Source organism: Chenopodium album, chromosome 23 (genome assembly GCF_948465745.1).
Source record: "Chenopodium album chromosome 23, dcCheAlbu1.1, whole genome shotgun sequence".
In the NCBI taxonomy this organism is placed as follows: domain Eukaryota; kingdom Viridiplantae; phylum Streptophyta; class Magnoliopsida; order Caryophyllales; family Amaranthaceae; genus Chenopodium; species Chenopodium album.
Genome location: NC_137856.1, coordinates 981,813 through 996,156, shown reverse-complemented (window position 1 = coordinate 996,156; position 14,344 = coordinate 981,813). Strand labels below are relative to the sequence as shown.

At 36.9% G+C, this 14,344-nt stretch overlaps 2 protein-coding genes and 1 pseudogene across 4 annotated transcripts; 2 read left to right on the top strand and 1 right to left on the bottom strand.

The window, feature by feature from the left end:
• Positions 1–840: 840 nt before the first annotated feature.
• Positions 841–3,150, bottom strand: LOC145609475 (receptor-like kinase TMK4 pseudogene; annotated as a pseudogene).
• Positions 3,151–8,399: 5,249 nt separating this feature from the next.
• On the top strand, positions 8,400–11,544 carry LOC145609592 (F-box/LRR-repeat protein At4g14103-like). Of its 3 annotated transcripts, none has more exons than XM_081665045.1 (5): positions 8,400–8,630; positions 9,212–10,249; positions 10,416–10,568; positions 10,948–10,981; positions 11,054–11,544. In XM_081665045.1, the coding sequence occupies exons 2-5, from the start codon at positions 9,233–9,235 to the stop codon at positions 11,344–11,346; spliced, it is 1,497 nt and encodes a 498-aa protein (XP_081521171.1). In that variant the 5' UTR covers positions 8,400–8,630; positions 9,212–9,232; the 3' UTR covers positions 11,347–11,544. The 3 variants fall into 3 exon arrangements, with proteins under 3 accessions (XP_081521171.1, XP_081521172.1, XP_081521170.1); XM_081665046.1 differs by having other exon boundaries at positions 11,073–11,237; XM_081665044.1 differs by having other exon boundaries at positions 10,948–11,544.
• Positions 11,545–12,346: 802 nt separating this feature from the next.
• LOC145608017 (G-type lectin S-receptor-like serine/threonine-protein kinase SD2-5) lies at positions 12,347–13,849 on the top strand. The gene has a single exon (XM_081663619.1). The coding sequence runs from the start codon at positions 12,347–12,349 to the stop codon at positions 13,847–13,849; it is 1,503 nt and encodes a 500-aa protein (XP_081519745.1).
• Positions 13,850–14,344: the final 495 nt, after the last annotated feature.

Sequence of the window (14,344 nt, the reverse complement as noted above, 5' to 3'; positions counted from 1 at the left end):
TATCACAACAAGAATTACTAATTACAACAACTTTCTTAGCAAAACCCCAAGTATGGTTCAAAATTAATCTTAAAAAGCTCAACTCCATTCTCAGAGGCATTTCGTCGAACATGTTAACGGCAAAGCAAAACCCCTAAATCACCTCACTAAACATAAGGAAATTGGAGAAATTTCATGGAATTCTATATTTATTCATTATTTTAGTTAGAATTCTGGCGAAAATCCCAGCTATGGTAGCTTTCTCTCCTCATCTTTGCAGTTTCTTCAACTCTCTTTCTCTCTCCTAAAATTGAGGATTTTGAGGATAAAATCTTCATAAAATTGAAAATATCGCCATTTATTATGAAGGATAAATTTGTATGATCATTGAAAGATTAGGGATTATTTGATCAGTATGATTCAATCTGACATTGAAGAAAAATGGCGCGAATTTTCATAGTTGGAGAAGAGAATTTTGTTTGTGATTTTGGGTTGCAGCCAATCAGCCATTATGGTATTGTTGTCGTCTTGTGGATACTATTTTATAATGGATTGGATTATGGAGTACTCCTTTTGTCTCGGAAATTGTTTATGATAAAATTACTATACAAGGATTTAAAATAGCAATCCGGTGCAACACCCAAGCCAAACAATAGTTATTTTCATAATTGAACATCATTAATTCATTATGCATTATTTCATAGCCTAATAAAAGAGTAAAAGTCTTAATATTCATAACGGTTCTTAAAAAAATGTCTAAAATATGTTTTGGAATTTTATAGCACTACTAACAGAATCAAGCACAAACATTAGACAAGAAGCTGTCAAGAAGGAAGATACACATTTAGGCAAGTGCCTACTTCATCTTGGACCTGATAGAACAGAGTCAGAAATTTCTGTCATCAACGGGCTTGTCAAAGAATAGTTATCAATATCCTCGAGGATCATTACACCCTCTAAAATTTTCACCACCATTGACATGGGAGGCCGCCCTGCTGGTTCACTGTGCAAACACCGGATTGCAAGTCTTATGGTCTTCTCTACATCTTCATAGTTGTTAAGCATATCCTCGCTGCATGTATCAAGCAGATCGAGTAGCTGACTCTCCTCTTCTTTCTTTTTCACCTGCATTATTAGAGTGCTTTCTTCAGGGTGTGAACAGTCCAAGTTCTTCCTCCCAAAAATTACTTCTAACACCACAACTCCATAGCTGTAGACATCTGCTTTCTCTGTTATCTTCCTTCCTAACCATTCAGGAGCCAGGTACCCTCGAGTTCCTCTCATTTGAGTCATTACATAATTTTGATCTCTATCAATCAGCTTCGCTAGACCAAAATCTGATATTTTGGCATTGAACTCATCATCTAGAAGCACATTCTGGGGTTTTACATCTAGATGTACAATCTTCTTGTGGCACTCCTCATGTAAATAAGCGAGCCCCTTGGCAATGTGGATAATGATCTTTTTCTTGGTATCCCAAGTGAAGCTATCTCTTGAGTTGATGTCAAAGATCCATTTATCTAATGACCCTTTGCACATGTACTCATACACCAAAAGCCTATGCAAGTTTTCAACACAAAACCCAAGCAACTTCACTAAGTTGAGATGGTGTATGCTTCCTATAGTCCGCACCTCTGCCAAAAATTCCTTCCTTCCTTGCCCAAGACGATCCAAACGCTTAACTGCTACTTTGGATCCATCACTTAAGTTTCCCTCGAATACAGTTCCAAACCCACCTCCTCCAAGTTTCTTATGCATGTCAAAATTGTTGGTAGCCATTTTTAAGGCTTTGTAAGTGAACCTCATTTGAGAGTCGGGCGCCAACTGCGAGTTTCCCCATTGCTCTAGATCTTCTTTGGATTCTGCCTCGTGCCTTTTTTTTTTATACATGTATACAAGAATCCCCAATCCAACAACTGCAATCATGGGAACAAGTACTCCTGGTATAATCTTAGACATCTTCCCAGATGATCTATCACTTGTAGCAGTGGTGTTCGGAGTTGTCCCATTGGTAGTACTTGTAATAGGCTTAATATTCCTATTCCCACTGGTCAAAACAGTCACCGAGGATCGGAAGCTTGGCACTTGCCCTCTAAGATCATTATTAGAGACATCAATTTTTGTCAACTGGGACAAGGTTGTTAAACTATCTGGTATAGTACCAGTCAAATTGTTATCATTTAAGTACAATTGACGCAGAGATGTCAACTGTACAAGAGATTGGGAAATGGTACCGCTGAATCCTTGCCTGGAAATATTAATTGCAGTGACATTCCTTGAGGCATCACAAGTCACAAATTCCCACTTGTCACACACATCATTACCAAGCTTCAAGGGATAACCCAAAGCTCCAGCAACCTGTAGTAATATCGATACATATGGATCACATTCCCCTGCAATATCCTTACAGAACGAATTGTTCTCAAGAGTACCTGTCAATCGTTTCGTAAAAGATGGAAACGGGCCTTGGAGCTTGTTGCTATGCAATGAGATGTTTACTGAGGACAAGGATAAGGACGGTGGTATAGGACCGGTCAATAAATTGTTGTCCAGTCTTAGATTAGAGAGACGAGAGCAATTAGAAAGGTCAGGGATGGTACCAGTAAAATAATTTTTTTGTAGCCAGACTTCACGTAATCGGGTCATCCGTGCAAGTACATCAAGGGTTCCAGATAAACCCATGTGCTGATTATCTAGCCTCAAGTTACGAATCCGACTCCCATGAAAAGAAAAAGGGAGTGACCCTGTCAAGTTGTTACATGACAGCCTCAAGTTTTGCAAACTGGTGAGGGAGCTGAAGATATCTGGTATCGGTCCTATGAGATTGGCATTGCTAGCAAAATAACCCACCAAATTAGGAGAGCTAACCAACTCAGAGTGGAAGCCCCAAGGACGGAGACTCAGATTGTCTTCCACGGACAGGATTCTGAGGCTGCTTAGGCCAGAAAAGGCACCATTTGGTACAGATGTAAAATTGTTGGATTCTAGGTGTATCTCTTGGAGAAATCTGAGGTTCTTAAAGGAGGGGAGAGGACCAGAGAGTTGGTTGTGTTGGAGAAAGATTCCACTGAGCTGAGAGAGGGAGCTCAGACTGGAAGGGAGTATACCACTTAGATTAGAGGAGGAATAACTGATAGATTTTATAAAGCTGTTCATATCAGTAATGACAAATGACAGACATTATAAATCAGTAGTATTCTGAATTGTATCACAGCGTTTATTATATTTATGTATACTTCAAATTATCTTGTATTAATGAATACCTGTTGGAATCATGATTTCGAAGGACCTTTTAACATGTGTGTAGTTGTAGCGCATCACCGTTTGCCCCTTGACATTGTTTTGCATACCTGATCGAAGCATGTGTTGGAAAAACTCCTCAACGTCGTACTGCTCCTCCCCTTGCCCCTTTACATTGTTGTGCATATCTGGTTGAAGCATGTCTTTGAAGGATCCTGCAGCATGTGCGTAGTGCACTACCTTTTTCCCCTCTACATCGTCGCAGCTGCACGGCAGTGGAATCCACAGCTTCTGTCCCTCCTCAATCATATCATTCAAATCTTCGATATGATTTACGTCCTTGACTAGTTGGATAGTTGTCAAACGACTAAAAAGGGTTTTTGATAGATATTCTAGGTCCTTACCATCCTCAGCCTTGGTAACAGTGTGGACAGGAAGGCCATCAGAGAGGCCTGTTCCGTTTTTACAGCGACAGGGGAAGGGGATCCTTACTGTCTGACCTCCATAAATCGGAAAATTCCGAGGGGTAGAAGGAGGCAGGAAGTTAATCCGCAAGAAGGAGCTCAGGCTCTTCACCTGAAACAAGGATTCGATGTCGCCCAGTGTAGTGTTACTCTGTGTAACATAGCCTGCTAAGGCCTCACAAGTGGCCTCGTCTGTCATGCATCTGATTGACGGTGTGGGCCGTATGGCTTCGAACGCTTTGTAGTAAGTGGGTAGGCTTTGTTCGTAGGGGAATAACGGACTACTTAAACAGTATAAGGTGTTGAGATTCAAAATAAACACTAGTACTAATGCTATAAACTGTTGAGCTTGAGCACCCATTTTTTTTTGTACATGTAATTTATGTAATGCTTTGTAAATTTTCTCTACGATTATGATATTAAGAGGATATAATGGGAGAAGTAAGTCAAGTAACCCAGAAAGTTCGTGTTTCAAACGTCCATTGCTACTTTTTTAACACACAGAAGCTTGGGGTTGACTTGGTATCCGAGTAGAATTAATAGGTCGACTGCTATTGATTGGGTAGCTATATTTCCCTGTATTGGTAAGTTTTGGGAAGTATCCAAGACGGTGAGACCAAAAATACAAAATTCTAAGCATTGCAAATCTCTTACATATGTAGCTAACTAGCTATGTACTTGGAGCAACTTGCCCCTCAAAAAACACTAAAGACTTGACCATAAATTAAGCTGTTGTGATTGATCAGTAAGCTAGTCCTTACAATTATTAAACCGTGTAGAACGGGACCTTACATTGCCTGGTCATTATAGCAAACTAGGCGGGACACAACAATATGCCTTTAAAAGACTTTATAAACAGCATACAATAATGAATATCACATACCGATGACATCCTAGTCCAGCCTACGAGAATGTATTATCACGTACCCAAGGCTATTCTTGCTCATTTGGACGGCTCCTGACACTCAAAATAAAACCTAATAAGCAATAACCATGGACCGGAACATAATGGATGTTTTCTGCTCCTAAACTATGATCTTAAAGCCACGGTTACTAGTAGGACTGCAGAATTCAGGCAGACGGAAAATACTGAGCCCATCCTAATATCCTATCACATCTTTGATCTGTTTTTTAGCTTTACATCATTGCCTAGACATTAGACACAGACTCATTACCAGTTTTTTTAGTGTGTCGGAATACTGACTGAGGCCTCAAGTATACAGATCACAACAGCATTTGATCCAAGCCCAAACAACTCGTCAGGTACAAGGCTTGTCTTTAGTTCACACTAACAGCAAGTCAACATATTTTTGTTACAATATACTATGCCAGCATGTAGTTATCAGAGTTGTAATCTGAAGTAATAAGCCATATTGTATGGGGCTTTATATAAATGATCCCAAGGCATTCTCTCAGCTCACCATCTCTCTGGTCCTTTTTCCCCTTTCAATATTTAAGCTATAGATAGTGTAAACTACATTACTAAACTTACCTTAGATGTATACTACTTAGTTACCAATCAAGCTAGCAGCTAACCTTCCATGGGAGGCAATTCTGCACACATAGGCAGGTAAGAATACAAAAGTTTGCAGCTCCCGGGGATTGGACATTATTTCCTCATTATTCTAGTATCCAATTCACAAAAAAAAAAAAAAAAAAAAAAAAAAAAAAAAAAAAAAAAAAAAAGAGATCTTGACTACAAAACTGACAGATATCAAAGTTTATTAAAGACATATAAGCATCAGTACTTATGGAAATTGGAAAGAAGGAGCATAGGTAGACATAACTAACAAACAAGCAAGCATACAAAAAAAAATACAAGTACAAAAGAACAGGGTTTTATCTAGATATAACTAAAAATCAATGTGTTCCAAAGCATTGTGACCAATCTTTCAATAAACACACTCAGCACAATGACGATGCGAACTGATTGATTTGTCTATCTCCAAGCACGGTCCAGCCTAGTTGTTCATGATGACACAATCTGCAATTCTGCATAGTCATCATATATTTGTTTAATATATCAACATGCAATATATAAAAATATAAAAATAACTTTTTTTTTTGTTAAAAAGAAGCTCTGTAGGGTGTAAAATCAAGAATTGTGGCTTCTAATTCATTTATTTACAAGGTAATTTAATTAGGACCTGACCAGTAACCATTCAACAAAGCATCAGGCAGGATTCTTTAAGCTTGTCAGCTTGTGTAACAGAATAGAACATGTATAATTCGGATCTAAAGATTAAAGCTTCTTTATAAGTCTATTAACTCTTGGAGTTTCATTGTATGCAAAGCCACAACTATACACGATCTTCTTATTTTCTAAACAACAGCTGATGGAGCAATAACAAAAAGATTGAATTCTGCTCTTAAGTTGCAACAACAATGGTTCCGTTAAATTTATTATCTTACCGTCCTAAAATTATTCTGGCTCGCCAAAATCTCCCTCCGAGCCAGAGCAGCCATCTCTCTGGCCCTTAACCACTTTCCAACCTCACATTACTCCAAGACTCCAAGTACATCCTCGAACAACTTCACGTCTGTCCAATACAGAGCCTTTTCAGACATAAATCACCTCCAAATCTCTCTTTAGAAGACAGTGCACATCCTTTTGCACCTACCCTGACGAGTAGGCTGGTTCTACAAGTTTGGCAACATATTATGCTAGAATTGTCAATCTCATTCGACCAGTATGACCATATTTGTGGCACCTTGATCAGTTTGAAAAACCTAAGGCTATTATACCACAATTGGACATAACTAGCAAGTTCCCCCAGAAGAAAATTTAATAAACCAAATCACCATTGAAAGAGAGACATGATACCATAAGCTAGCTCAAGAAGTCTTGTGGCACATCAATCCGCTATCTTATACTATGACAAGCTGTTCATGCCAACCAGTGCCAACATCTGACTTCTCGAACAAAATAGTGTCTATATCATCTACATAATCACATTTATGCTGCTCTCAAGAAAACCATGTGAAATTCGCAATATTGAGGCAGTAAAACAAAAACTGATATCCACAAATAACATTGTCTCCCTAATCGTTAACCCTTTTTCCCATAATTGCACATTTTCGTTTCACTAGTAAACCCGAAACCTGAAACCCAAGCACTGCGTTCTTTGAATAACCATGTAAAGCTGCCTAGAAAATGAATCAATCCCATTACCTTTGCCAACCCCCACAATATGAACAGCCATCAATGATGAGGATTGCTCTTCCTTGTTATGATGTTATCAATACTATATGATTCTCCCAATTATTTCAGAATGTCACATCACTTAGAATCATGATAAACACCATCACATACCACCTTTCCTTCACCCTCGAAGCTTCGAAGCTCGTCACTTTCCCACCTTGATGCGGCCCCTTGGATAGCAAATCATCACTATCACAACAAGCATTACTAAATTACAACAAATTTCTTATCAAAAAACCAAGTATGGTTCAAAATTAATACTTGAGAAGCTCCACCCTATTCTCAGAGGCATTTCGTCGAACATGTAATAGGCAAAGCAAAACCCTAAATCAGCTCACCATAAATAAAAAAAAAATCTCAAAATTGGAGAAATTTCATAGAATTCCATAGTTATTCACTGTTTTCCTGTAAGAATTCTGGCGAATACTCCAACCATTGTAATGTTGTACCCTCATCTTTGCAGTTCCTTCAACTCTCTTTCTCTCTCCTAAAATTGCTGATTTTGATGATAAATTCTTCATAGAAATTGGTAAGATCGCCAATTTTTGATGAAGTATAAATTTGTATGATAAAAGTAAAGATTTGAGATTATGTAATCAGTATGATTCAATCCGCCATTGCCGAAAAATGGCGCGAGTTTTCATTGTTGGAGAAAATAATTTTGGGTTTTAATTTTATTTGTGATTTTGGGCCGCAGCTATTACGGACAGTCCATGGATGACTTAACCTCTATTTTTAATGGATTAGATTTATGGAGTACTCTTTTTGTTTGAAAATTCTTTTAGTGATAGTGAATTAGTGATCGAATAGTTCGGGTGTTGCCCTGGATTGCTATTTTTATAATCGTGCAATTTTATGTTGGAACAATTTTATATTTAGAAATAACTCATTATTATTTTATAACTCCCACTCAGTAAATCCAATTTCTTAAATCACTAAATTCAATTTTTTAAATATTTTATCATTTTTCTTTTCCATCACCCTTAAATAAACTTTTTATATATACTTCCTCCGTTTCATATTAATTACAACACTAGGGTGTTCATTAAGTTTAAGAAAATTTTTATGGATCATATACAGTACAATTTACTTTATTATACTAATCTAATCCATTTGTAACTGTGGGAGGTCATCCAATCACTCCCTCCGTCCCCGAAAGAACGACCCATTTGGGTTGCTTATGCAGGGATTAAGAAAGTTAAATAAAAAGAAGTAAAAGTACATTGAAAAGATAAATTTACATGGGATTTGTAAAAAAAAAAAAAAAAAATAGAGAAAGTAATAAAATTACATGGAAAATCAAATTTTTATATGGGGATGATAATTTTGCACAAATATTGTTGCAAATTGGTGGGTGTTTTAATGTAAATGGGTCATTCTTTTGGGGACTAAAATTAGGCCAAATAGGTCGTTCTTTTGAGAACGGAGGTAGTAGTTGTTAATGTAATGGTAATTAGAACAGTACTTAATAAGAAGGACAACGTGTTCGAACCCCGTAAGTTCATAACAAAAATTGGGAGGGATTGTAACATAGTAAATAGAATTGAGCCCAAATCAGGATTAGTCTAAAGGGCGAATCGGTTGAATAAATACTAAATAGTGGCGGGTTAAGGCTTTTATTTGGGCTCTCGTTCCCTCCATTGAAGCTCAGTAAACGTTCTTCATTGAAGCAGCAGTTTAGGTTCTCTGTTGAATCGCACTTTATTCTCTAATTACTCGTATTCTCCGTTGAAGCAGCTTCTGAGGTAAATTATTTCTTTTTGTAATCATCATAACCTCAATTTCACAATCTAGGGTTTATTTTTGGTCTAATTTAATTTCCATAAATCTGAATTATTGGTTCTAAATACTAAGATTATGAAATATTATAACCAGCGATTAGATTATTATTATTATTTTAACAGAAAACTAATTTGATTATTGAATCAAATATCCCTAAAATTATTTTAAGGTTGAATCAAATTCGGTTGCTAATGTATTGCACAAGCCTTTAATGTTAAGGATTAACTCTGAAATTAGACCTCCTTTCCCTGGTTTTGACCCAAATTTACTTAAGAATTATTTTGTCAATTAACAGATGTTTTTTAATGGGATAATAAAAGTTTTAAAAAACAATAATATAATTACCTCAGGATTACTCTTTATTTTATAAACTTATTGTAAAGAGGGTAACTTTATTCTGTATAAGCATGCAACTTTTCTTATACTATATCCGTTACATATTATTTGCAACGATTTGACATATATGAAACTTGTTCCGTAAAATACTTGCTGTATGACTGCCTTTGTCCCCAATTAACTTGTTCATCATGGATTGATAAAGCAGGGATAATTTGATTTCAAGTCTATGGATTTCGGGTTGAAACCATGTGCTACTACTACCTTACAAGATGATAGCCTAATGTTAGATAGGCTATCCAATTTGCCTAATGAATTGTTAATTCGGATACTTTCTTTGCTTCCTACCAAGGATGCTGTTGCTACTTGCTCATTGTCTAGTTCTATTAAACGTGCATTTCCATGGATTACGACCCTAGACTTGAGTGATTCACCTGTATCGAATTGCTTACAACATCCATATGCAATCCAACGTTTCCCTAGTTTTGTATCTTTTGTTGAGACTGTTCTGCGTGCGCACCAGTCTCAGTATCTCACCAGCTTTAGACTTCATCTAGGCAAGGACTACGCCACCACATACTTGGGTCGTACCAAACATAAAGTTTTTGGATGTGAGAAAGGCTGTTTTCCGGACTTGAACACCACGAAGTGGATCTCTTTTGCTATAACCCGTATTGGCCTCAAGCAACTTGATCTCCGAATTCATGTCAGGGAACCGGGTCAGCTTCCACCAGCTATCTTCTTGTGTGAGACGTTGGAGGTGCTCAAACTTGATGTCAACCTCGGTCTTGATCAAGTTTGCACTATGCCATCCTTTCGTCTTCCAAACTTGAAATTACTACACCTCTATGCCACTCTCATTAGCGAGGATGGCTTGTTGCCAAGGTTGGTTTCAAGCTGCCCTTTACTTGAAGATCTGAAAGTCGTAGCAAATTGGAATCGTGTCAACTACACACGTATTTCTTCGTCTTCTCTCCGGAGGTTGCATTTAGAAATATATAAACTTGTTGATGAATTTAGCAACACTGATTTTGTGCTTATCAATACTCCTAATTTGGAGTACTTTGGTTATTATGATAATCTACCTAAACGACTTTCTATTACAAATATGAGTCGGCTGGTAGAAGCAGAAATAGCCTTCGCAACTGTGACATTAGGTCAAGTTGAAGATCTTCAAGTATTGCTTAGCCTTATCAAAGCTCTCGATAATGTTCACCATTTATCTTTGCACGGCATTTGGGCACAGGTTTGTTTAAATTTCTAGTTTTGCTCCTCGATTTCTTATTTATTTATATACTCCCTCCATTTCTTTTTTTTCGTCTCATTAGTAATCTTGCACATATAAAAACAATATGTAGTATGTATTTTATATTAGGTAATGTGAAATTGATTTATTGCACCTTTGGTTGAAGGAGCTAAATGTTGATGGTATAGAGGATAAGCTGCCACTATTTCATAATTTGAAATATCTAGAGCTGGCTTATTCTTATCATAACTGCTGGGATAAAGTCGTTTTGGCATTTCTCAATCGTTCACCGGTCTTAGAAACTCTTGTTTTTCCTAAGGTTAGTCCCTGACTTACTTCACTTGTGTATTAATTTTACATACATAGAATAAGTTCACTTTAAATAACTCCGCTAGTGTAAAAAAATTTCACATCCCATGGGCCATGGCATGAACCACATTGATCGAGAATAGTACTAGGATGGATAGTGACCTTCTAGGAAGTCCTCATTTTGGTTCATGTAGCCGACCCCACTTATGGGATTAAGACATTCATGGGGTAGAAGGTGCCTTTTTAAACCACTTATTGGCACCCCCCAACATTGGCACCGGTTCAAACCGGTGCCAAGACCGGGTTTGAACCGGTGCCAAATTCATTTTTTCACATGGTGTGTGGCGTAAAGTTGTTGATGTTGATTTTGATTGGGATCAACTTTGCAGGGATTAATATCATATTCATATGTGGGTGGACAAGGTAGAGTAACGTTTCCTTTTCCTGACGAGAAGATACTCAAGGAACAAGTGTTTTTTAATACAACTCTAGCAGTGATTCCTTCATGTTGCAGATATCATCTTAAAAGAATTGTGATTGATTACTACTATGGGGCGGAGCGGGAAGTGAATTTGATCCAGTTTTTGTTTAGACATGCTTTTGTGTTGGAGGAATTGATCATAACGAAGGGACATGTTGCTGAAGAACATAATATGGAACTCGAAAGTACATTACAGAGTCTACCAAGGGCCTCAGCTACATGTTCAATTCTGTTCTATCCAAGCAGAGAGGAGACAGTACAGCTTCATAGGAGATCGCCTCAATATAGGTCCAGGTTTGGTGGGTAACTGGCTGGGGATGGAGAAATACCATACTTGCCATGGGTGATGGGGGCGGGAATGGATGTACCCGCCCCGATACTTATATGTATGCAAATAATTTAATTCAACTTCTCCATTGAAGGCATACTTATATATTTTGTAATTTTAATTTAATTTTTGGTATACATTCTACTCCTATTATAAAGATTTAAATTTTTAACCTTACATGATTGTGTATTGAGTCTTTTTTTCATTATTATTATATGTAGTAAGAAGGATATTATACTACAACTGTCATATCCGCGGGTTTATCACATTTGAGTCATTACAAAGGAAGGGAACGAAAACCTCTAAAGCAACATAGAGCCAACCTATACAAGGGTTAAAATTTACAGTACTACCTTAGTCTATATTATCGATGAGATCTTAAGAGGTACCGATTAATAATAATTGCATCCAACACTATAAATTGACGGTATTCGAATATTCATTCACATTCACATACAAGTGATTCTTATCTTCAAATTTGTACTATATTAGTCCTACTTTGTTTGGAATAGACTACTCTGTCTCATGCTACAATAAACTACTGATACTTGCTAATTTACTATTGCGTTTGTTATCTTCTGCCTAATCTGCACATATATAAAAAAAAAATTAAAAATAAAATAAATAATAGTAGGCCAACTAGTTATTGATATTATTCATACATTCATTTTTTTTAAAAAAAAAAAAAACGGCTACATATATAATCATATTAAATATATGTAATTAAAACTAGGAGTAGTATTTTAATTGATCAATTGTCATTACGATGAATCTATTCAGAACATCCAACTAGTGGACTTAGATACCAAGTATTTATCATCATTCAACATTTCAACATACAAAAGACCAGCGAGCTAGCATATAATAAGCACATTAAATTAGTACTCCATAATAAACAAATAGTATAATATTTATGTTGACTATTTTGCTAATAATCCTGTTCTGCAACAATGTTTCAGGAGATTGTGATCCTCAAGTGATGACGTTGCTAGAGGTTGCTGGGGCATTAGGTTATCCTTTGAAACTAGCTGAGGCTTGGCAGGGTAACGATGCATGCAGCAAATGGCCATTTGTGACTTGTGATGCCTCTAGGAACGTCATTAAAGTTAATCTATCCGAGCAGGGATTCAGTGGTACTATTTCTCCTGCTTTTGCAAACTTGACATTTCTAAGTCAGCTGTACTTGAATGATAATAACTTGACTAGTACTATACCTGCAACTTTGACAACTTTACACCAGCTCAAGGTAATAAATCTTTCTAACAATAATCTCGGAGGGGAAGTGCCAGATTTCATGTCCTCTGTGATTGTTTTAACTGCAGGGAATAAGAATATTGGGCACAAAAAAAGATTAACAGCGAAAATTATACTAGCAGTCCTAGTTCCTACAATTTCAATCATTGCATTTTGGATACTTGTATATGCCTATAAAAAGAGAACACGTCACTCAGAACACAAGGAAAAAAATGCTGAACAATGGAGCTTGCACCTAGAACCTGACTCTCCACTGAGATTCACTTACCATGCCTTGAAGGCAGCAACAAACAACTTTGATGTCCACAGGAAACTTGGGGGAGGTGGGTTTGGCACTGTTTATGAAGGAAGCATGAATAATGGCACCAAAATTGCTGTTAAACGTTTGGATCATGTAGGACAAGGAAAGAAGGAGTTTCTAGCAGAGGTTCAGACTATAGGAAATATCCATCACATCAACTTGGTAAAATTGATTGGGTTTTGTGCTGAGAAAATGCATAGACTTTTAGTGTATGAGCACATGGGCAAAGGGTCATTGGACAAATGGATTTTCAACATCAATTTAGAGGATGCCCTCACTTGGGCTACTAAAAGAAAAATCATCCTGCACATTGCTAAAGGACTTGCTTATTTGCATGAGGATTGTCAGAAGAGAATTGCTCACCTAGACGTAAAACCCCAGAATGTGCTTCTAGACGAGGATTTTAATGCAAGATTATCGGATTTCGGCCTAGCTAAGCTAATGGATAAGGAGCAAAGCTATGTAATGACTCAAATGAGAGGAACTCGGGGGTATCTTGCTCCAGAATGGCTAGGCAGAAAAATTACAGAGAAAGTTGATGTGTACAGCTATGGAGTTGTAGTGATGGAAGTTGTGTTTGGGAGGAAGAACTTGGATTACTCTCAACCTGAGGAGAGCAACCTACTGATCCACATGGTTAAAAAGAAGGCTGAAGCAAGCCAGTTGTCCGATCTACTTAACACATGTAGTGATGATGCGCAGCAACATGGTGAAGAAATAGAAAAGATCTTGAAGCTGGCAATCTGCTGTTTGAATACTGAACCAAAAAGGCGGCCTTCAATGTCAACAGTGGTCAAAGTTTTGGAGGGTGCATCTATTCCGGAGGCTATTACTGAATACTCCTTGACAATCCTGACAGTGGGTGAAAATCCATATATGAAAGCAGAAACACAGCTTTCAGCATCTCTTCTATCAGGACCTAGATAGGCAGTTAGTCTACTTCTAAAGCATTTATCTCTGTTGGAATTGTATAAAGCATATAATTACTTATGAAAAGTTTTACCATCATAAAAGAAGTTAATTTATTGAAAAATAGCTGATTACAACCATACATGAAAATTAAAACGGTGAAGATTCAAAATAGTGCATCATGCAAACATGATTACTTAGAATAACCTCACATAACATATACTCAAACAGAAATCATATACTCTTGAAGCAAATATGTTGATTACTACAAATATTGTATTACATTTAATAGGTTAATTACTAAATTATACAGGTTGAATAGCTGAAATGTCCATAAGCATTGATATTTAGATAATAGATAGTCACAAAGCAAACAAAACTTTATAGTAGGGACAGACTTACTTATTGAGGTCCGGAGAAAACAGATGTTATTGGTGACTTTGAATCTGTCCTTTGGTTCTCAATTATTGTTGGGAAAGTATAGCAATAACCACAGATAAGCTCTAAGGTAAT